Raw genomic sequence first — 24,845 nt, 5'->3', positions numbered from 1 at the left:
GTAACTTCTAATCATGTGAAAAGTATTTGCAGTATTCTTGTCAAATGCCACTTTTTCAAGGTATTCTAAGTCAAACATATTTGAGTTTTATTAAAACAGAATTATATATAATCAAGGAAAACAGACTTAAAACATGGAAAGAAAAATGTCATGCCAAGATGAATTGTGATATTGATTTTCTGAGGATAAATGGTTTTTGTAATATTAATATAGAGAAACCTTTATTACATTGACTCTCTAGGTGCAGTTAGAGCCTCTCCAGCAATCTGTTTAAAATCTTCATTTTTCACCCTTATGGGAAAACCTCACTTGCTAAATGGATTTCATAAACAGTAATCTGTCAAGATATATATATAAATAGATAAACAATTTGTGATGTTCATTGACCAGTTCATTATAGTAAACAATACAGAGGTAAAGCATTTCAAATGTGTACAGATGCTCAAAACCATTACAGACCTGCTCAGATTGCTGCAAACACTCAGTATTCCTAATTTGTTAAAAGCCAAGAAATTTTTCCTGCTTCATAACCTGAAATGCATTAAAGAATATGGAGTTCCTGTTTTATCTCGAAAACACCACAAAATAAATCAGCTCACATATACATTCAGAGGGGGAGAATTTTAAAGCCTCAGAATCTCTGTGTATCACAGTTTCTGCTTCTTTTGTGCTACTGTGCAAATACAGATATGCCTTTGCCACTACAGATAGCTCACATCCTTTTCTGTCCTTAAAAGACACTTGGAGCAAGGATGGCTTAAATGACCTGGCAACTTTATGGAGAAACAAAAAAGCATATTACTCTTTTTATGAAGATATTAACAGTTAAAGAAATGGAATAAAATAGATTAACAAATAAAGACCTGCATTATCATTGTCAGTGGATAAAAGTTTCTGCCTGAGGAACAGAAGTACACTGCCCAAGAGGAAAACAATTAAAAGAAAGCCAAGAAAAGTGCAACATAAATTCATCACGTTAACATACAAGCAGAGTAGTCTTCAATATTGCCATGAGGATTAAATAGTATTAAAGAATTAAAGCCAATTCAGATTCAAATCCCAGAACTCTAAAACTTTCTATCTTTACAACAACGTCTGGATCTAGATAATTCATATTTCTACATTTTGAATTGCAAAAGGCAGGTTAAAATGCAGGTATTTGAAAGCCAGTATCTAGCTCAGAAAAGCTATTGCTTAGCACAAATGTGCTAAAACTGAGGGGCGAAGGGAGAATCTATTCCAAGTAACTAAAATAAAAAGGTATCATTAATATTAAGGAAAATATATTTCAAAGGGAACTTTAATATTACACAGACTTTATTTCTCACCATTAGAAATGACAGGAAGTGAAAATAGGAAGTCCTTATTCCTACAGATTACTTTATGGCTATTAGCAGATGCCTCTGTGACCCGAAACAGTAAAAAACAATTTAAAAAAATCTCCTAATGAGTGACAGTAACATAAAAGTTAAAGTGAAAAATCTGCAGAATAATGTCAAATATATGCAGGATGACATTACTAATCACTGCCTAAAAGCATGTCTACCCCACACTAGTTAGGGGAGAGGAGAAGAGGGAGGGGAACATTGTACAGATTATGCTTTTGCCTGTGGTATGTAGGTTTGGTTTCTTAAAAGGCAAAAATACCAAATATAACAAAACAATTTAACACCATCAGTCTGCATGAAAAGATAATAGCATAAGACTTCTGCAATCTTTCTGGACAATATTTTAGAAGGAAATTGAGATTGTGAGGACTAGGCAAGAAAGATGATCCCAGAAAAAAAAAAAAAAAAGATAACGCAATAGTTGAAATAACAGAGCACTATACAGATATGTTTTCCCCTTATAATCCAGGGAATCAACGTACCTAAAGACACCAGGCTGCATTAGAAATGCAATTTACCTTGTGGCACATAAGAAAATGTTGAAAAAGAATGCACTGCTTCAGAAAAACAAATTTTTAAGAGTAAAGGTGCAGTGAATATTTGTACTGCTGTTACCAAAAGAAATTTGGCAAGTCAGGGATATCTGTGGTTTCCTCATTCTCACCCCGCCACCCCCCATTAAATCTTCCTGAAATCTTCAACAGCATTCACTAGTTGTAAGAATGGCAAATTACCTGCATTTTAATAGTCTATGTTAAACACATCAGAAAACAACACACCTTACTGAAGATGCAAAGAAAACATAGGGAAACAATTAACAAACTGCTATAACTTAGCCTTATACACCTTTCATGCTGTTACTACCTAAATCCTAGCAAAATTTCTATTTCCTTCATCTCATGGGAGCACAGGGGATTGTGTAATGTATCACATGTAAATCAGAGCGCACACATGAACTCATAGAAGGATTAACCTACATAGAACACCTCTTTCCATTGTCACTAAACCCTTGACTGACCCAGGAGGAAAAATGTGACAAGGAGGTTATAAGTGACCTGTAAAAAAAGAAACACTCACCTCCCTGTGACAGAGTCAAATCCAAAATAAAGTTGTTTGCAATGTTCACATGTCTGTCCTGTTACGGAGGCATCTTGGCAACTACATTGGCCAGTAAGTTTATCACAGATCTGATTCACAGAACCAGCTGTGTGGCACAGGCACGGCAGACAGCCAGTGGCGCTGGATGGAGAAAAATAAAAACCTGCAAAAGAAAGGGATTTTGAGAATGTTGGTTATCTCTCTTCAGACTCCTAGCCAGCGCAAATGCAAAACAGGGGAGTACATTAACATGTCTGTGGGGAAAGTAAAGACCCAAGGACATGAGAAATACTCATGAATGCAGCTACAAGGGAAGAGACATTCATCCATTCCAGTCTGAGAGCTTAGCTCTGAAAATGGCCAGTTGAAACCATAAGAAATGCACATATCTTCTTAAGAATGTCTCTTCATTTTTCTCAACCAGTGGTTGACTTAATCCTTGAAATAAGATAGAGTTTCTTCGGAAAAACAACATTTGATGAGCATTTCTTATTTATATTTTACTCCTATTTAACATAGAGCTTGTAACCTACACAAATACTTTCACAGAAATTAAGAAACTGATAAAAGAAAGTTACTGATCTGGTATTAAACAGTTTTCACCTTCAATCCGGTCCTGTTCCTGTATTATTTCAAATTACGAATTTGAGCATTTAATTTCACATTTCCCACAGTATGTTTGGTATGATTCTGCTATGCCATCTTTCATCGTATTGCACTTACAAGCAATCTTTATTTATGCTGATATTTATTTATTACTGAAAAATAGTTAGATACAGTTTATACACCTCTAATCTGGCCATTCAAGAATTTACCCATTATTCACAACCTTACCTGAAGTTCCTAACAAAAGAACTTTTAAACACATTCTCTTAATGATGCTGTTCCACTTGCATAATCTATTTCACAATGTATGGACTTATTTCATTGCAATAATTTCTTTCTGATCAGAAGACAATTCAAGTAATGGCAAACTAGTAAAAATATAATTATGTAAGTTTCCAAAACATTTTCTATTTTTACCTGATGATTAATAAATATTTAACTGTTTTGCTCACACAAGTTGTTGTTCTCTTTATTTTTCCCCGGCCCCCCTCGGAGGAGTACAGTTTATTTAAAATGTAGCAATGCTTGAGAGCTCTGCAAACGATCCTGGTGCCACAGTATTAAGAGACAGCAGACAACAACAATGACCTATCTTGGAACATGAATTCTAAAATAGGGCCCTTGATATGAGTTTCTATCTCCCTTAGCTGGTTGCTATTAGTTATTATTGTACAACTTCAATAGAAAAATTTCATCTGCTACTGAGATATGCAGCATTTGCACAGACTTCTCAGAGACTTGCCCTCTCTCCACATCAAGTTCAATCAGTAGTTTCTTAGCCATGTTCTCAGCTACTGAATATTTTTTGCTGTCCAATAACTTCCCGATGTCCTGCTTTATAATAAGTAGTCCAAAATTATATTGTAACATGTCATATTGCCCAAAGCCTTATTATTTGTCTTACAAGAGATAGCTCTATATATACACCCCTAGGGTGGTATTCTCTGTCTTTGCAGCAGTGCTGCACTGTGAGTTCATATCCAAATAGCAGAGAAACTAAACAAATTGAAAACATTAGAATTTTACTGCTCAAATCTTTGTTCAAGTTTAGCCTCTGGTCCTCGGTGAGATAAATCTCAAGTGGACAGTGAAGTGATATCAGTCTCCAGTTAACATACATTCGCATCATAAAAAACCACGCTGCTGGCACTTTATTCCAGAGAGGCCCTGAACTGAGGCAGCACAGAGAGCAAATAGCCTGAAGTTATTAGTGAGGCAGCATGTATTATCTCCTGCTGCACTTCTCTGCGCTCTGTAGTGCCCATCTTGTGCATAAATACAGGAGACCATTTCCCAGCAATGTCACTCCTGAGCACAATGAACGACTCCACTCGAAGAACCGAACAGGAAGGATGGAAACAAGTTGAAGTCTTGGACTCGCGCAGAAGGTCAAAGCACTTCTTCAGGACCCACTTTATAGTTGCAGTAAGTGATAAGCACTCAGGCTAAATCAGGTCCTTGTCCCTCTGAAATTTTGCACAGAACAATGATTCCATGATTCATTTGTATATAGTAACATCTAAGAGAAGTCTATAATGGGCAAATAAGCACATCTCTAGAAAATAAATTCATTTTCCCTGAGCAGGATCAATTATTAAGCATATACTGTTTTTATCATAGCAGTGAAATCACTAATTATAATCTATACCTTAGTGTTAAACATCTTGGCTCTCCTACAGCCACACTGCCTAAACCACTGTAGAGAAGTGAAGGATTTGGTAAGATATTTTTTTATTATAATCTTTTAGAAATGCTCTAAAAGTTTCTGGACACTACCACAATTACTTTCTTTTACCCAGAAGTAGCAGGTAAAGGCAAAACATTTTTTTCAAAAGTGAGGGATAGGAAAATGAGAACAATTTCTTTCCCCAACTAATTTGTAAGTAAATTACCATGATCAAATGTAGAGGAAAAAGAGGAAATATAAGATTACAAATTCATACTCTTTGTCGTAATTATTAGTATTTACTTTCACCACCTAGAATTTGACTCCACCTAGGAAAGAGTAACAACTTAATGCAAGCTTAATTTATAGCAAGGTTAGAAGGGCTCATAAAAGTTGCTTTATGAAGGATCCACTGCTGTACAATAGAGCCAATTTCCAATTTTAAGACAGCCACCGCAAATCTCTCTGAGATCTATGTATGTAACTAGTATTATGCTTATTCTTTTTCAGATTTTTTTCCAATTCAACCATAACTGATCACATTTGTCAATCAAACACACTTTTCAAAAGGAAGAATGAAAGTCATAGCAAAGTATTCTGCTTCTTTTTTTAATCATCCTCTTAGCATTTCTCCCACCATATAGAAAAGGAACATGACCAATTCCTTAGCACTTTTACATCCTTACCATCTATGGCAGTAATGCTCATTTCTTAACCACAGGCTGGGCTTCAAAATGCAGTTACCCACAGCAGCAATTCTGTCACAAGACAGTTCACATTATTCAGGCCAAGAGAGGTAGTATGAGCACAAAGCCTCAGTACTGGTGCACAGACACACATTGTACATGTTCCTTTACATCTTTTCCATACTATGTAGCATTCTATGCAAACCTGTGTCTATGGAGTAAAGAAGTTACAAAACAAAATGTCTTTTTACAGCTTTGCTGCTCTTGTAACAAAATCCAAGACCTGTGTTGAACAGGATTTGTATCGCACAAATCCCAGTCAGCAACACTGTTCCAGAATGAGGCAGGGACAAAATGCTCGCAACGATTTGGGGGTTGAAGAGAACCTGTGTTTTGACCACTGCAGCCTAGGACATTTCAAAAGCAAGTTTCTGTACAAGGTAAAACCGCTCTTTCATTTTGCTTCAGGCTGGAATCAAGCATTCCTCTCTTTGCATACACTATTAAAGAAAAAATAAATGTACACCGATCTACCAAAATGTTACTTGTATGAAAACAAACTGGAAAACAGGAGGTCATGGATACAGCCTAACAGATTAAACACATGGCTGAATGCGCCAAAAAGTGCTTTAAGAAAAACAATCTCCTTATAAAACAATTTCCAAAAGCAACAACCAGTTTGATCTTTTCTCAATTGGCAGCTTTTCCTGCATTAAGATTTTGGTAACTGCTGAAAACTTCTCGGATTTTATCAAAGCACATAAAAGATACGCTACACTGGGACATTATTTTAAATGCCACTTACCTTCTGTCATAAATTTGAAATGTCCCAACAGATGCAGAAATCCTCAGTATGTTTTCAGGGCTGCCAGTATTAACTAATTTGTGCGTGCTTTAATTAGGCTATGTTGGCTACATATACACTTGGAGTACATTTTCTTATACATCTGGAGTACCTTTTCTTATCTTTGTCCCAAAAATAAGGAAACAAAAAAGCCATAGGACATGTCTAAATACTTGAAACCAATTTAAATCTTCTATATTTCTATATAGAAGACTTTTTATACTCTTCCCTGTTCAGGAGAAAAATCTCTTTTGGCACATCCTAACAAAGAATATTTACATAAAAGTTAGAACTATTAAACATCTAAATAAGCTCTGACTAAAACAGCGAAATTAGCACAGCTCACTGTGCTCTACTAAGAGCAATACAGTACTTCTACAAAGATAGGAATTTACACTTTCACCTGCAGCAGAGACCTCAGTGCTCAGCACAAGCTATTAGTTAGAAAATTTAAAAATAATACTTACACAAATACTTTTTTAAAATTATTTCTCTTTTTACCAGGAACTATTGTGGGACTATTCCTCTGAGTGCCATGTAAGCTTTTCTACAAACCAGCCTGTTCACACTATCAATTAAACCTTTTTAAACCATTTAGTTCTGCATAAACCCTGGCCTTTCTTTTCCAAGGACAAGGGCGGTCACTGACTCAGGGAGGCTTGACATCACTCCTCTGCCGATCTCTGATTAAGTGGCTGCTATAGAGGGTTAGCAGGTCAAACAGCACTGGAGGAGGAACTAAGAAAAACAGAATGCTGCCTTATTTATTAGTATATGTACCTAAAATAATTTAAATTAAAGCATTTAAAAAATACTTAATGGAGGTTAAGCAGCTTTTTTAACCTCTGTTCAAATTATTGAATGGCATATTAAAACCAATGGAGCTATAATGTACCTTTTAATGTGACCTGCTACTTGAATAAATTGCATATGTATTTAATTTGAACTAAATCTATCTGCTTAATATTATGATGAAGGGTAGGTAAACGTTATCTATAGTTTCACTTTACCCACCTACTTTTCAAAACAAAAACATGGAAATATAACTACAGAGCTTCCCACTTACAATGAACTTTTAAATTCTGTTTAAAAATATGGCACAAAATCTTGAACAAATATGTAGCAAACTGCAAATATCGCCTACTTGTAGGGCCAAACCGTAAGCAGTCCTTGTGCAAGCCAGCACAACTCCAATACAGCAAGGCAGGTGAATGTTTTCTAAGTGGCATGTTTGCCAGCCTCATCAAAGTTTAAGCAACCATCTCTGTGCCCCCTGCCATGCTCAGCTTTATGCATGAAGTGCCCTTCCTGAAGAGCATGCACTCTGCCTTCCAAATCCACATTTTTCATTATGAGGATAGCTGCTGTTCATTAGATTATGCCAGTTTACCTCTTATTCAGGGACTGGGACATGATTATTCGTATATTTTCTCACTATCTAGAAGTAGCCTAACCTTATTTTGGACATGTTGAAACTGAAACACAAATTATACAAATTATATCTGAAAATAGAATAAATATTTGGTGGTGATTAGGAAAATAATGTTTCCTTCTCACTCACACAGTTAGGAAGAAACGGAAAAATAATTATATGACATGTGTCAGAGACATGTCAGACATGAAGCTGTCCAAACACATACTAAAAACTGTAAAAAATGATAAAAACAAAGCAAAACTTACTACATCAAATCGATTGTCTTCCTGTTTCCTTACCTGGTTTACACTCATCACACCTCCTCCCCTGGCGCTGAGGCAGACAGACACACTGCCCAGAAAGGTGGTCACAAGCTGTTCCTGCCAACGTGCCCAGAGCGTCACAGTGGCAGGGCTGGCAGCCGCGGGCGTTGCTCATGCTGAGGTTGTACGTCTGCAGCATGCACTGACTGCACCGAGGGCCAGTCACACCAGCTTTGCAAGGACATTGTCCTGTCGCTTTGTCGCAAAGCAGAGAGCCATTTACCGTCCCTGCCCTCTCGCAGTTACATGGCAGACAAAGGAAGGAGTGACCTTTCTGCACTCTGTGGTACCCATCCAGGCACTCATTGCAGCGCCTTCCCCCGATATTTGGTTTACACGCACATTGCCCCGTCCTCGCGTCGCACGTGGTTCCCGAAATGGACCCTGCAGCATCACATTCACAGGCCTTACAACCAGTTACATCCAGCCCATAAAAGTTGTCCATGCAGGTGTCACAGAGAAGCCCTTTCACTCGTTCTTTACAATTGCACTGTCCGGAGAGAGGGTTGCAGAATTGGCTCACTGAGCCGTGGCTGTTGCACCAACAAGGCTCACATCCATCTTCATTAGAATATCTGAGAGCTTTAAATCCAAAATTGCAACTATCACACCTCAGGCCTGGAAAGAGAAAAGGAATTAATAAAAAACCCCCAAATCTTAAAAGCTATGAATTTCATTTTTTAAAAAAGTGTATGTATACTACAATGAAATAAAAAAAAGAAAGGGAGGACCGATTCTTTGCCAGCATAATTAACAGGAGTGACGAGGTTGCACAGATTAATTGAATAACTGTGGTATCCCAAAAATCTGTTTACTTTTCCGATCTGTTTCAGAAGCAATGCATTTCTGCTGGCCTCTTAATACAATTTAAGATAGTTCTGCAAGAGATTCTTTGTAACATTTCTAAGACAAAGCAGAATTAATCTCTTTGTCCCCCAGAACAGCACCTGTTGCACAATCAATGCCTACGTGAACTCTTCACCCTATACTGCAGAAATGCAATACACAGAGAATTGCACTAGGCTCACAATCTGTTCTGATAATAGATTTATATATTGTATTAAAAACATTAAATATACACCGAGACAGCACAAGTTAGACTAACTATAACAAATTATTTGCTTAACACCATACTTCAGTTTTATCATTGATTGCATTTATGTCTTTATTGTTAGCCCTTACAGAAAGCAGAAAATGTTTTCCATGATCCAAAATGAAATATTTTTATCTAAATGTATGATTTAGTTAACTCCTGCAGTACATTAAAATATAAACTGTTTTCTTCATGCTTCATCCTGTAGTTTTATTAGCTTTGTTTTCAAAGTCAATGCTTGCTTTATCCCTGCCCCAAGGGATGGCATTTATATGTTAGCTTATATAATGTACATTACAAGAAAGCAAACTAGATTATTATACGAAAAATGCAAATTCAGTTACATATTTTTCCCTTGCAGAGGGAAAATCCTTCACTATGAAGCTGGGACTTAATTGTTCCATACAGGAAAATATAAATACAATCTTCTAGCAAAATACTGTAATCATTTTAAAAAAATACAAAACCATACAAAAATACACCTAGCAACTTACATGTAGAAAAATAAAACTAAAAATGGTAGGGAATGAATTATATATATATATGGATAAAAACTCAAAATCTCCAATAGAAGGCAAGTTCCTTTAACAGTGATGAATGACTCACCTAAGGCATATCATTTAATTTCAATAAGGAAAATAAAAAAGGACCACTATTGCTGCAAATTTTAAAAATAACTGTATTGTTAACAAGAATTATGACTCATTTTGAACTATTAAAATTGGTCTACATGGATTCATATCATATCAGTTTTTAAAATATGCGCAGTGCTTATTTGAATATGCCATACATATTCCTGACAGGTAATCTATTCCTAACGATACTGAGGAAGGCCTACAGGGCATCACATTCAATGTTAACAAGTACAGGGGAGTTAGCACGCTTGGCATTTAATTCACATTCTTCTACCTTTTTATTCTAGATGAATGACCTACTTTAATAAAATTATTGGTGCTAATGTATTTTACTGGTGATAGAATCATTAGTAAGATTTAACAGTTGTGTTAACTCTAACAGTCCATGTTTCATAACATTGCGGTCCATAGTTGCATTTTTCTGTTATTGTGTTTGTTTAAATAGATGAAAATGGCAACAGACAGATTGCTCTAAAAACCAATTTAGAAATCCAAAGAGGAAAGTCCCCTGGTAAAGTTTGCTGCACACGTTTCAATATACAGAAGCTTATTTACAATTGGTTTGGAAAACAACAAAAAAAATAGAATCTAGTCTGGAAAGAATTAGATCTTTATCCTGCAAACAAACACTTGCATAAGTACAACCCCCCTCATATCTACAGATAAGTACAGAAAGCATAGATCCACACTTGCTTTTTTTTTTTTTAACAACTATTTCAGTGAAAATAAAAACAGTTCTTAATGTTTTCATCAAGGGGAGAAAATATAATATGTAGATAACCAAATACGTGAGAACCAGACTGTGAATTTCTTGTCTGCCAAACTGCCACCGAATTAAGAAGTGTTTTCACAGGTTCAAACGTAAGATGTGGGCAATGAATATATAATTAAGAATGCTCCGAAGTCCTTTTTCTTGAAGGTAGAAAGAGGGTTTAAGATGCACAGAGGTTTTCTACTCTTAGCATCCTTTCATTGTATGAAAAATACAGCATTCCGCAGGAAAAAGGACTGAAACTGTTCAGGCTTCAATCTGTTTAGAGCTATTTTCATTATTTGTTGTTATTCTACATTTTCTTCTAATTTCCAAAATCAACAAAGACAACATTACAAATGAGTCAACATCCACAAGTGAGTGTATATATAATATCAAATACATTAACATGTACTTGAACATTATTAATGCAACCCAGAACCTGGTTAGGGTGAGGAAAAAATAGATTACTAATTCTGTTAATAACAAAGCAGAAGAGGAATTTTTCTTTTTGAGACATATGTATAGTCTGAGACATGTACAGTTACCATGCAAGGCTCACTTTATCAGGAAATTCTCCTTGCATAATATTCCCATACATCAACATTTCAAAGTGTATTATATATACTGTGTATTTTGGGCACTTGATAAATTTTGTCCTTATGTGGCTGTGGCTCCCCTCAAATATGCTGGAAGTAATAAATTGCTATAATCAAATCTAATTTCTGAAAAATACCTGTGGGAGTAACAAACAAAAAAGCACGTCTTGTAAAAAAAATGATAAATAACACAGAAGGTAGCAGTTTATTATAATCAGCTTGGCATTGAATTACAAAATTAAAATTATGTGGCCCTTGATAACTAACCCTAGCTATGTACATGATCTGTGGAATTATGTTGACTTATTTTGCATTTCATAGGAACAGTTCAAAGAAATATAATAGAAAAAAATTGATAGATTTATCACAAAGGACCCTGTAGCACAGAATATTTTGAGAAAAAATCCATTTATTTTGGTCTATTAAGAAAACTAGCATGGAAACGATTTGCTTAGAACTCATTAAGTACAAAACATGTTGAAAAAGTGCTAATTTCCTAAAAGAAACATCTACATAGTAAGCAAATTGCATTATTTCTGTGACTTATTAGTATGGAGCTATGTAAGCTAACATACCTATGCCATAAAGAAACTTCTAAAGGGTTGATTAAACTAAGCTTCAAGCTGTAGTTTGATAGAATTATTAAATTAATAATTTTTCAACAGTTAATTTCATTCATTTTTGCAATCTGCTTTCAGCAAAGAAGCTTTTTATACCTTTCATTTAGAAACCAAGTGTGTTTTATTTCCAGAGAAAACAAGAAAAATGGCTCTGAACTCTTGCATTACACATACCAATAACACTTGCTTTGCACTTGCACTGTCCTGAATTTTGGTGACAGGTAATATCTCCATTGACTGTCCCAGAGGTATTACAGTTACAGGGACTGCAGCCATCAGGGTTTGACTGTTGCAGATTGTAGAATCCTTCCTGGCACTGATTGCATTGTCTGCCAGACACATGTCTCTTACAATTACACTGGCCTCCAATCTAGAAAGATACAAAATATTATAGAATGATGAACATATCTATTTTTAGATGATACATTCATTAGCAACAAGAATGGGAGTGTGAGTTGGGGGAAGAGAAAATTTTAAATGGAACAGAAAAAAAAATAAGCCTGTGAGCAGTTTTTAATTTGTTGAGAGAGAGGAAAAAAGAGAAACATTGAACAGAGTGTAACTATTCAACTTTTAAATAGAGTTTAAAAGTCCTGGTCTTTCAAAACAGAAGAGAAAAAGAAGAGAGTAAACAATGTGGCCGTATTTACTATCTGGGCAGAGAACCTCCAAAAAATATTTACAAAATTGCATTGTAGATATGGTGACTTCTATTAAAAGGAATAATTTTTTCAATCACAGTTACCATAAAGAACTATCATCTTCAAAGGTCAAGTTCTTAATTTGTTGTTCTACCCACATGCTTATTTATTTTGGTGAAAATGTTAGTTAAATAAGAATGAAGCAAAACTGAAAGTTTTCATTTTTTATTACTCATCCAAGGTACATTTCCTCTCCCTGTAGTGAAGGATGTCATGCAACAGTTCAGCAACTGAAACCCTCTCCCTCTTTTCTTGGTTCAGCTGGGATCCAAACCATTCCACTTCAGTGGGGCCATGTAAAGGTCCTCACCCTATCCCTAAATGTGTAGACACATCCTTTGTTATACCTGGACCATCATCTGGGAGTTCGAGTCTCATATCTTGTGCAAGATTAAAGGGCCCCTTAAAAGCTACCTCAGTTTCAGACCTCTGAAAGCCAGGGAAAAGCCCCAGTCTCTACATTCATCACTTTCCAATACGGTGGGGAAACCAACCACAGGGAAAGGGCAACACCACAGGGATAGAGAAACAGAGACATCGGTTAATGCACAAAATAAAAACAATCCTAGGGAGTCAAAGTAACACAGACGTGGGAATTGGCAAAAGGTTTGGGATTCCTGATCAAGGAACAAAAACTAACTTTTCTAACTGAAGTGTTCTAGGAAATGCAGAAATAACGAAACTGTGTTATAAGGAATTTTCTTTGGGTCAGCTTACTTTTTTCAATGCAAATATTTAAAAGTGCAAATATGAAAAAGTACAATAATTCAAAAGTATTCATCTATGACTTCAACAACTGTAATTCAATGTACTTTGTTTTTAATTAGTTATTGAAACAAAAATTTCCCTTAACAGCTGCCTTTTTCATCTTTAATCCATGAGTCAAGCCAACCTGAAACAACAGGAGAGACAAAGCTACTGGTAAGTTCCAATTAAATACTATCATCATATCCTCGAATCTAAAATGAAGCTCTGAGCTTTATTAGTACTAAATAGAGTATTTCAACATCTAACAGTAAATTCTCAGTGCAGGAACTATTGAATAAAAGTTAGAGAAGTATATACTCCTACCCTTTCCTCATAAAAGGATTCTGTAGTCCATAAAATCTCCTTAATATGACTTCTTGATAGAAATCTATTACTGATGTATCAGCCTTATTTTTCAGGAAGATGTAGATATAAGAAAGGCAGGACAACAGCAAGTATGAGAAGAGTTAAAAGACCACAACAGCAGAAAACATAACAACAAGGATTTTCAAGTTAATTCCCTTTTAGAGTGGATTTGATCTAGATATTTAGTGTATTATAAGAGACCCAGTCATGCATCACAGCCATTCATCAGAGAACTCACATGTGAAAAGCAACTCTGAGTTTAATCCTAAATGAAGAAAAATACCCAGCTTAATGCCGAACTGTAAAAGAAAAATTTTTGTGTTCATGATCGCAGCATACCCAGGCTACACAATAGCGCTCAACTCATACCCAAAAAAACCTCTGAAGTTACTCCAAAAGCTACAACAGGAATAAAACCATGACATGCAAAATTTCATCTTAAATAAGTGAAAGAAAGATCAAAATAGGATAGCTAAATAAGAGAGGGTAGCTGCCACAAAATTTTAAAAACTAGAATAAGGCAACACAAAAATGAGCATTTAAAAAGCAACATGCCTAAAGCATGAAGAAAAAAAAAACTGGATTTCAGAAACAGAGGGAGACTACCAGAGAATAAGGGCAATAAATAATTAAGTGGCGTGATTAGCAGATTCACAGTGGACATTGGAACACTTCACTAAGAGAGAAGTGCAACATCAGTAACAGGCTATCCAGAGGGCATGTGGAATCTCTATTCCTAGTGGTATCAAGATTTATCCAGGCAAAATCATGACTGACTGGATATAGCACTGACAACAATTCTGCTTGGAGGAGAGCAGATGACCAACTAATGCTTTTATGATTATGTGTAGCATTCAGGAAAGAGAACCACAGCAGAGATCGCAAAGGAAATCTTCCACAGCTCTTCACTATGAAAAAGGTGCTACCTTTCTATATCAGGAATGATTTTTAAGACTGATTTCAAACCAAAGAGGTCACAAGAAAAATATTTTAGCAAAATCTCATCTGTTGAAAAGGGACTGCACATAAGACTAAAGTTCTAGATGAAACAAAATATAACATTACTGAAATACTTAATAATTGCTTAAAACAACACCACTAAAAGAGGAATAAAATTATGTCATTCTCCTTAAAAGGCTGTAAGGAAGTTTCTGAGATCTACATTCTAGCAGGCTTTTTTGTATTATTATTGTACATTCTATTAGAAATTTAAATTCTATACTGGAAAAGATTGGTACTTTTTTTCCCAAAAGGAAATCATGCTTCATGATACTACTGCATTTCTTTAAGTCAACAATATCTTAATATATCACATACACTGAACCAAATGGATGATCAAAAAGTCAAATTAATTTCTACATTAAGAAGTACAAACTTAATGCCTGGGAAAAACCAACACTGACTACAGGTAGACAGTGATACGTCCAAAATTAGCTATTACCACTCAAGAAAGAAGCTGTTCAAGCTGCTCCATTTCCCCTACAAATCATTTGGAAGCTCTGAAGCAGTTAAAAAGGCAATAGGAATACTGTGATTATCAATAAAAGAACTGAAAATTACACAGGAAATCTCATCGTGTCATAAAAATCTGTTTTGTATCAACATTTTACATAATTTGTGTATCTGGTTACCCTCTGTAAAATAAAAAAAGGTCACAGAGTGAGTAGAATAAGCAAAGATAAAAATGAAAAGAGACTCAAAACTTCACAGTTTGGAAATAAAGGACTGAAATGAAGGGAATATGTGGCTACAGAATAATGAGCGTCTTACTGAATGAATACTCTTTTTTTTCCCTCAAGTTATAACACAGAACACCCAGGAAATTCTAAGGAAGTAAACTTAATGGAGTTACTTGCTTAAAAAATTTAGTTAGATTAATTCCATATATGGACACCAAACATGTGGCTACTGAGATGAAAATCCTGAGTTTAGCTCAGGTAGCCCTAAACCCATAAATAACTGAAATCTAAAAAAGCACATCACAGCAGGATCACACTTCTGGAAATTAGAGAAGATATTGTGCTAGATTAGTTTTATATCATACAGCAGAGCTGTCCTGATCCTGAATACCTGGAAACCTATGGCTAATTGTGAGCAAAGCTTAGGTATTTCCAGATGCCTCAAATGAAACATGTAGATTACTAAGTGCTAAAAGAAGCAGAGAATACCAGGATCTTCAGCATAATTTTGTGTCAAGCTATTACAAGGAGCAGTAATTTTCACCACACACACTTGCAGAAAATGTACATCCCCATCCCCAAACTTCATCATAACAGGGTGAAAAAATTGATGCTTGAAGAATAACTATAAATCTTTAAATGAGTGAGAAATGTCTGGCCAACTTAAAAATTTAAATTTTATCCAGGAACCAGCCAACAAAAACATTTGCAGATCTCCCTGTAAAAAGAATATTTGGGCTTAATCTGAGGAGAATTTGATTTAAAAATTAGAAATATAGAAAAACAGTATCATTAATTTCTCTATACAGACAGAGAAGCACCAAAATAATTTGTGAAATGCTTGGCAATGAATACTGTTTCAAAGAAACTGAACAAGCTGATAAATGTTTATAATGCTGCAGAAGTAGGTATACCACAGGTTATAATGGAAATCTACATCAAAATGGGGAGAGCAAACTATTTCAATAACTACATAAAAATCCAAGTAAATTACAAAGGAAAAAGGCCATTTTTGTATCATTATCATTTCTGTAAATCTAGCTTACTCTGGAAACTATGGTATCATTGAGAATATTGGTAGCAATGAATATCTAAAGAGTTTGTTAACCAGAATTTCACCAGTTGGTCACTGGAAATATTACTGAAATTTCCCCCCCCTTCCCCGATTCAAGTGTTATCTGCCATTTAAAGAAAAATATTTCAATTTTCTATGACCAATGCTGGTTATAGAAGAGCAAAAAGAAATCTATTCTATTGTTACTTATGCCTGAGAAGCCTGGTTCTGACCCAAATAGTCAGCAGACACAAACTGACTGTATATTAACATGACCATCTTGGTACTAAATCACTGATGGAAAATATCCGACTGGATTGTTGACTCTGAAAATTAACCTGGCCGAGCATTACTACCAAGTGGTGGTGCGTCTTGGGACCTCATAATTACAATTGTTATTTGACACAGAAAATCACTGATGTTGAGTTCACATGTATCCCTTGTGTCATTTATAATTTACGTGCAAAATACACATTATTCTTATATCCTTGAGTGTAAACAGTTACAAACAGAATGCCAGCAACCTACTCCTGCCTAAACCACAGCTGCAGACTTGTCCTTTACTAGGAACCCAACTACTTAATGTTTCTGAATTTTAGGTATACTGAGCAATTCACCTGCTTTAGATTCTTATGATACCACTCTTTAACTGGGGGACACTTTAACACATTACATCTGGAATGACAAATTCAAAGTGAAGCCTGTTCAGCAACCCTCCCATTACTTGACTGATACATGGCCTTAAAAAGAGATTTAAACACTCAGGACAAAGGGTGACATATTCCAAAAAATTGCCTTAATTGTTCACTAGATTACAGCAAACTGTTTAACCACAGCACTCACCTAGTAGATATTCAACATGTACATATCGTAGTATCAGAAATGTAACTTCTGACTATTTGAACTCTTGTTGGCCATATATATTCTTATACTATAAAATGAAATTTGCTGGAAAAATTATTTGCCTAAGCCTTTCTGAAAGTCAAAATCAACTCCTTTGTCTTGGATATGCTTGTAATTTCAAATTGCTATTCTTTGGTGCCTGTAATAGAAGCAATACAGTGTCAAAAACATATAATCAGAAAGTCTCTCCAATTCTGTACAATAATGCAATATGAGGCTGGATATTAATAAATAAAAAAAAAAAGCTGACATTTGAAGTTTCTTTTTCAAAAGTTAACTTCTGGTTTTGAAGCCCAAAAAGTCCTGAAAAAAAATAACAATTTATAAATAGCCAAGTCATTACTAATCTCAATTATTTACTCTCTACCACAGCAGAAGTACCTTCCCTTGACCCACTGCAAGTTTCAGGGTGTTGCAAGACTTAGCAGTATATTTAGGTCTCGCATGAAATTCTGCCATCACCAGTTTTGCAATTGACTGGTACCAGTCTCAATGTTCTGCCTTTCTGTTATAAATGCTAATCATGCAATTCTCACTATCTTCTTACTTGAGGCAAATCTGGCAAGGACCCCAGCATCCAGTTGTCTGCAGTCTCAGGAAGGGGAAGCAAGGGGGTTGACGACTTTTCCTTTCCTCCAGTTTAGGAAATGAGAACAGTACAGTGTGCTGGCTCACACACATAGTTTAATGGTCTGACACCAAATACCTGAGAGTATTCTCGGGATGTCGGCTTTGGGAACTGAAAATTGAATAAGCAGCAATAATGAAGTTCCTCTGCACTCCCCTGATATCTCTTCTTGTCATCACATATGATGACTTTCAAAAGTCAGTAGCTTTCTACTACTTTTGCTCAAAACATAAAATGAGGCATTTACTCTCTGCCCACAACACTCCATGGGGTAGGAGTGGACCAAATCTCACAAATAAACTCTCGCTGAAAACCAGCATTTATTGTCAATCACAATAAACAAGTTGAAATCCATGTAGATAGATAAATGAAGATGGGAAGGCTCATCCTAATTTTAGATAAAAATGAAGATGGGAAGGCTCATCCTAATTTTAGATAAAAGAATCAACTCAGAAGTGAAAATAGAAACAGAAATACTATTTTCATTCTGTGCATATATATATATATAAAATTTTTAAAAAACAGTATTTAGTGAGTGTGCAGCAAGGTGAAACATGAAGTCTGTTCAGATAGTTACTCGGAAGTACTGGAATATGCTTTCATGTGACTTTTCAGAGAAGACAGTAAGTAACATTTTGTTCATTTTCTTGCCTTAGAGTTTCCCTGTAAGATGAGACAATACAGCTGTCACCTTGACAGAAGAAAATCAAGTCTTTACAACTCTGAACAATATCCTCTGCAGTAAAATACAATTTCTTCACAACAACAAGTACATGATACATATTTATTTGGATGTTAAGGGTAAGTTTTTAAAAATCAGCAAAAGCTGAGTGAGATAACTAAAGGTAACTAAATTCACTGAGACCAGAATGTTCCTTCCAAAGACTAGGTAAAGGCAATAGCAGCACCTTCAGGTTTCTCTAAAAAGAAATGACCAGGAAAAGAGTACTTTTTCCCCCCAGCATTACTATAACAGAATCACAAAAGGACCACAAGCTGCCATGCCTGATAGAATACGTAAGCATTTGTAGAGCAGTCTGGGTAAAAAGCAGTACAGGAAAATGAGTAAAGGATTTTGGTATGAGAGCCAGATAACATTAATCTCCAACTAGAACAAGAATGATCACGTCAGCAGTATTCTGGTAGAACTTTCTCAAGTGTGAATTGTTAGGGAGAAAGGAGGAAGGCAGCCAATTCTTTCACTCTCCTAAGGCTCAAGCACCTCTAACAGTTCATCTGGACTTTCTAATTCTTTGAAATATTTCATGAAAAATGCTCACAAAGACAATGTAACCATCTTTTCTACAATGAATAAACATCAATAACCAGCACAGAAGTGGACAAATTTTATCAGGCTGCAGCAATTCTCACTTGTACTCGCCAGTCTCAAAGGAAAACCTCACTCTGCAAAAATACCTAACTGCTTGTGGGTGCATGGCTACACCACTCCTAAAATTCCACTGGTTACCATAAGCCATAAAGTTACAATTTTGAAATTTTACTATGATAGTTTTCACTTTAAAATACAAAGCCTGTATTTTAAAATACAAAGTCTACCCAGGTCTGTAAGTGGACACGATCTTTGGAGGTATGAAAAGTGAGAAACACTGCAAGGGAGAAATTCTCTATACCTACATGCATTTCTCACCAAGGGCAGAAAGCATAGGTAACAGAAGAGGCATAAAGTTTTCATGATCAGTCCAAAGAACTGAGATGGAAGCAACTGTGTTGCAGTCAGCTCTTCTACACATCTTGCAAACTATCAGCATGAATAATACTTCATTTGATGACTGAATGTTCTTTCCATAAGATTCAATAGATGAGACTGTTTTGTGATTCAAGGGATTAATTTTGGAACTCTGTACCTCTTGGAACTTAGTGACTAAAGTGGCACTTTGCAAAAAGAAAAAAATGTTGATGATCTGAAGAAAGTGATGATTTATGCAGTAAAAGTGTATTCTGCCCCATTTTGGCAAATTTCCTTGAAAATTATCAATGTGATGTGACAATTAATTTTCATGAGTAGGGTCCTTATTCCTTATGACTCCATCTTCCACAGGTCAAATTTGGAAACACTTCCTCCAATGATGCCTTCCTATTTCATGTAATTCATTTCAGCCTTTAGTCCCCAGCCTTATTAATCTATTCTTTAATGCCTCTCAATCATTTCTCCCTGCTCTGCTTCTACTGCAGCAATTGATGCTTTATTGAGCAATACAGTCTCCCCATTTTCCCCATTTTATCTCCCCGTTCATACTTTCATAGTCAGGCATCATCAACATTCTTGTATATGTAAGTATAAAGCACTGATTTCTGTAAACTATTGTTGCTCTGATTATTAATCACAGTTAAAGCTGATTTAGGTTAACATTTCACTACAAAGCCTGGATACATAAATTAACATTTGCTTTCATTCCTCCTCTGTCTTGAAAAATAATTCTAACACGATACCTGTGTTTTGCAAGCTTTTTTTCCCCCCCCACTTCTGTGTTACTGGCAGAGTGTGTTACTTCACAAGACTGAAAATTATAAAATAATTTCTCTTTATAATACAGCACACTATTTTAAAAAACATATTTTGCTGTATTTGCATGTCACATAGAATATGTACCAATGTATGAGTCCTATGAGGTGCACTGAGCCAAACTGGGCACATATCTGTACATCTATGATGGTAACTGAGGATGAAAATAATGAAAATTATTTTCAATACAATAGGATCCACAAGAGTTCACTGTTAAATAAAATTCAGTGACAAGAGACATATGATGAAAAAAGCCAGGGATTACTTTACAAATAGAAGTGTGAAAAAAAGAAGAGATAGGAAAAGTGGCAAAAAGCTGAAGAAGCTCCATCACATTTATCCATAGAATAAGATCTACCTTTACAATAAATTTCAAAACAATTATTTCTTCCCTGTTCCTAACAAAATTTACATTTTGGCAATGGACAGGACATGCATAACTAGAACACAAACCATAATATATCTTTAGTATATGTTCAAGATTTTAACCACTTTACCTGGGTTTTTTTCCAACATGTATGTTTTAAAAGTTACAGATAGATTTATTATTGGACTAGACAGCTTGCATGACAATGAGGTCCATTGACTTTAAAAGCATAGCTGACGGTGTTCTCTTCTCAGCATCACTTTGTGGGTTTCTTTTATTTTTAATGGACTTCATAAATTAAAAGTGAGATCAATCCTTGTCTTATTATAGGGAAAAGTAGCTTAATTTTAGCTCCATTTCAGGCTCAGCTTATTGCCTGAATTTCCAAAACCTTCTAGAAACTTTAAGACAGTACGAAGACCTTCAAAAACACTCAAAACCTAGATATCTTAACACTACTGAGTGCAAAGGTAGCCTCCCAAAACTACTATTCATACAACATCTTTTATGCCTGTTGTTGATCTAGATGAGTAAATCTTCAGCAGTACATCTCAAATTACTCTCTGTTTTCTCAGCTCTCAAATGTCTGGTGTAAGTCAACTATCATTTCAAAAAGGCTGGACTTCAGCATTTTTTTAATACAGACTAGTTACCATCTGAAAATACTTTGTAAAATCTTATGGCTGTCTACCCAGCCGATTGAAACATTTTCTCCTTTTTCTCTACTAAGGCTACTTACATTATCACACAGGAGGCTCTCATTTCTGGTGCCTGTTGCGTTACAGTCGCAGGGTTTGCAAACATCAGTGGCTGAAAGATCTGCACCTGCTTGTCTGTAATGGAAATCCTTGCACAGCTCACAGTTCCTTCCTGCGTGAAAGAAAGGTTATGCATTATGGCTTCCAATTCATTAAAATTAGCTGTATAATTCAAAATTAAAGACTATTCCTTTGAGAGAATTCTATAATTTTCAGGACGTCCATTTTAATGCACCTTTCATCTCTACCTGCCAATTTAGTGATCCAGAGCATATGAAACAATGAACCTGTTACAAACTATGTTTTACTCCATTAAACTTCCATCTGTTATATAATACCACACTTATATAAAAGCTGTGCCATGCAAATGCCTATACATTTTTTTTGAAAAATTGAATCTGAAACTTTTCTTTATCTTTACTAGACAAAGCCAAGAAAACTGAAATAGAAGAGAATTTTTAAAGTATTCAAATGTACTACCAACATTGAATAAAAAGATTTATTCAATAAGCAAGAAACTGACATTATAGAGAAATTTGACAACCTTTTTAGATATTGTCTGTTAAACCGGTCCAATAAGATTATATTTTGAATTTAAATGCTCTAGCACATGTAATGGGAATAGCCTTGAAACCATATATTTTAATTATTTATTTGAATGTGTTTTGCATGAAAGTTTTTATACAAGATTGGATTAAATTTTACAGTATTTTCCTATGGCTTAAGAGTTGACACCACTGTTGTTACTGCACTATCTGAGTGGTTTAAAAATACATATACATGAAAATTTATTGGACTGTCAGCCATAGAGCATTACTAATTTCAGCTGACACAAGATTTAGTCAAAAAGGAACTATAAAATAAACAGCCCATTCTCTTTGACTTACCAGCTGTGTTGTGCTGACAGTTATCACAAACTCCACCACCTCCTCGGTGGTACTCCTGAGGAAAAGGATCCATTGCCAAGTCATAGTGGCAGCTTTCTGCATGGCCATAACACTGACATGGTTTGCAATTATAGGCATGGACTTGGTCACCTGGACGGAAAGGCTTGTCATTGTACAGCGGCAAACAGCGATCACACTGAAATGAAGCAGAAATAAAAGAAAATGCTGCTTCCTAGACATGAACATTTCTTCACCGCACAAGTTTACTAATATAATCTCTATGTTCATATTTTTGTCTAAGTGTGTTTTCCCCAATTTAAATGTTAAAAATATTTTGCTTGGAAAAAAAAGTGTAAAAGCAGAAAGGGAAATAACAAACCCAACATTTTAATTGTTATTTTAACATTTTCAAGTCATTTTAAAAACAGAGTACCAAGGAAAGTGAGCAGAAGAACAACATTTTAAGAATTTAGATACTCAACACAGGCTAATGTCCTGAGATTCCAATTCACTTAAACCTTTAAAGATGCAAAATGGTGCTTGCTATGTTTATTGCACAGAAGACATTCACTTAATCCATACATATGGATGCATTTTAAACAATGAGCATTCTTGTAGTTTCTAACATTGTAATAACTGTAGTTTGTACTGCTACTATTTGACCTCGAGAGTGAAACAAAAGAAAAAAAATATATTGCAATCATAATTTCTGTCTTTCAGAAGAAATTTAAATGCTTCAAAATAACTTGCTTCTGTTACATATTTGGGCAACTATTTTCTTTTTCGAGTAACTTTCTTCTTTATCTTAAGAAGCATGCTCATCTTTCTTTAGGGTTGTTATTCCAAGTAGTATTATAACTATTTGTTACTTTTTAGTATGTCTATATCACCTATACACTGAAAACTAGGAAACTGCATTAAGTATCTAAACTGTTTCACTCACAGCTGGTGCTGGGAAAGCTTCATTTGTGTGTAAAATAATCTGAATTAAAAACCATAAGCTTAAGATAGTCCAACAATTGCAGACCAGTCACAAACAATAACAAAAGACACTTGGGAGAGAAAATGAAATCACAAGAATTTATCTATTGAAATTTCGTTTGAATATGCTAAATAAAAAGTAAGCAATAAGATAGCAATAATAACTGCACCTTTTTCTAATCTGTTAAAAACAAACCAAAAACACACAATATCACCAAAGTGAGAGAAAAAAGCAGTTTTCAGGATGAAAATTAGCAGGGTTTCACTTGAGACCTTGAACTCAGGCCTTTGTTTATCAGAGCAATCAGTGCCTAATTGTGATTATCTCACTTTAAGCGCACTAAGGACAATACCTTGACCATAACTCTTCACAAGTTACACAGCTCTAACTTGTTCAAGTCCTTCCCTCATTTACATCCACGTCCCCTCTCTCTCCTCATTGAGAAAAATCAGCATTACACAGCACCCAACAACGTGAGACAAGAGGGTTCATTCAGGCATGGCACAACTTGGGAAGCACAACAAAGAAACAAGCTACTAGCCAAGCTATCCAGCTCATGCAGCTCCCTCCTCCCAGCATACCTATGGAAATATGTCCTCCTTGCAAGGAAAACAGTGCAGGAATAGCTATCAACCTGCCAGACCTGAGTTTCCATTTGTGCATGGCCAGCCACACAGCGGCTGAAAGCATTCATCATCTCATTTCAGATTTAATCTTGGATCAGTTACTTATGCACACCTGTGCTTGCACCTATTGTTAAATGACACAGGCACGAAGGAGTATGAGAAAAAGATGGCATCTGATTACATAGTAAGAAGCCTCTTTGAAACATCTCTTGTTGTGTGACTTTTAAAACTTTGACAAAACTTTTAAAAATCATAGAATTACTAGGTTTGGAAATGATCTTTTGCAAAAGACCTGATCTTTCGGAAAAGATCATCAAGTTCAACTATTAACCCAACACTGCCAGGTTCACCACTAAACCATGTCCCTGAAAGCCATATCTACACAATGTTAAAGATTTCCAAGGACAGTGATTCCATCACTTTCCCTGGGTAGCCTGTTCCAATCCCTGGCAACCCTTTCAACTGAAGAAATTTTTTGTAATATCCAATCTAACCTTCTCTAGCCCAATTTGAGATTCTTTTCTCTTGTTCTTCACTTGTTACTTGGGAGAAGAGATTGACTTGCCCCATCTACAAACAACCTCCTTGGCAAAAAAGCAGTCATTCAGAAGTTGGCAATGAGTGTGAAGCGTTTGTTTTTCTAGCAGTTGTCACATCTGCATGCAATAGAAACGGGCACTGTACCCCCACATCACCCTGCTGTTTGTCACACCTTTATTAGGTTAAGAATTGCATTTAACTTCCAGACCTCCAGGGCTGAACTTTCACATTTGGTAGCACTATGATGTACATATTGCCATCTTCAGATCTTCATTCACCAAATCTAAACTCTGCATTTATCCCAAGCATAGTAGTTGAGTATTGCAAATCAAGAGATTTAGGGTTTGGTTCTTGGCTACA

At 35.5% G+C, this 24,845-nt stretch overlaps 1 protein-coding gene across 1 annotated transcript in view; it reads right to left on the bottom strand.

Moving 5' to 3' along the window:
• USH2A (usherin) overlaps nucleotides 1-24,845 on the bottom strand; it is a 373,050-nt gene that overhangs the window by 302,100 nt on the left and 46,105 nt on the right. The window contains exons 10-14 of the mRNA XM_030944868.1: nucleotides 22,338-22,533; nucleotides 21,432-21,562; nucleotides 11,898-12,093; nucleotides 8,002-8,643; nucleotides 2,466-2,649 (exon numbers count right to left, since the gene is read on the bottom strand). Of these exons, the coding sequence (XP_030800728.1) occupies nucleotides 2,466-2,649; nucleotides 8,002-8,643; nucleotides 11,898-12,093; nucleotides 21,432-21,562; nucleotides 22,338-22,533 (1,349 nt within the window). The remainder of the gene's footprint in view (nucleotides 1-2,465; nucleotides 2,650-8,001; nucleotides 8,644-11,897; nucleotides 12,094-21,431; nucleotides 21,563-22,337; nucleotides 22,534-24,845) is intronic.

The sequence above is a fragment of the Camarhynchus parvulus genome, chromosome 3 (assembly GCF_901933205.1).
Source record: "Camarhynchus parvulus chromosome 3, STF_HiC, whole genome shotgun sequence".
Taxonomy (NCBI): domain Eukaryota; kingdom Metazoa; phylum Chordata; class Aves; order Passeriformes; family Thraupidae; genus Camarhynchus; species Camarhynchus parvulus.
Note: the sequence above shows the minus strand (reverse complement) of the source record. Positions and strands in the feature narration are given on the sequence as shown.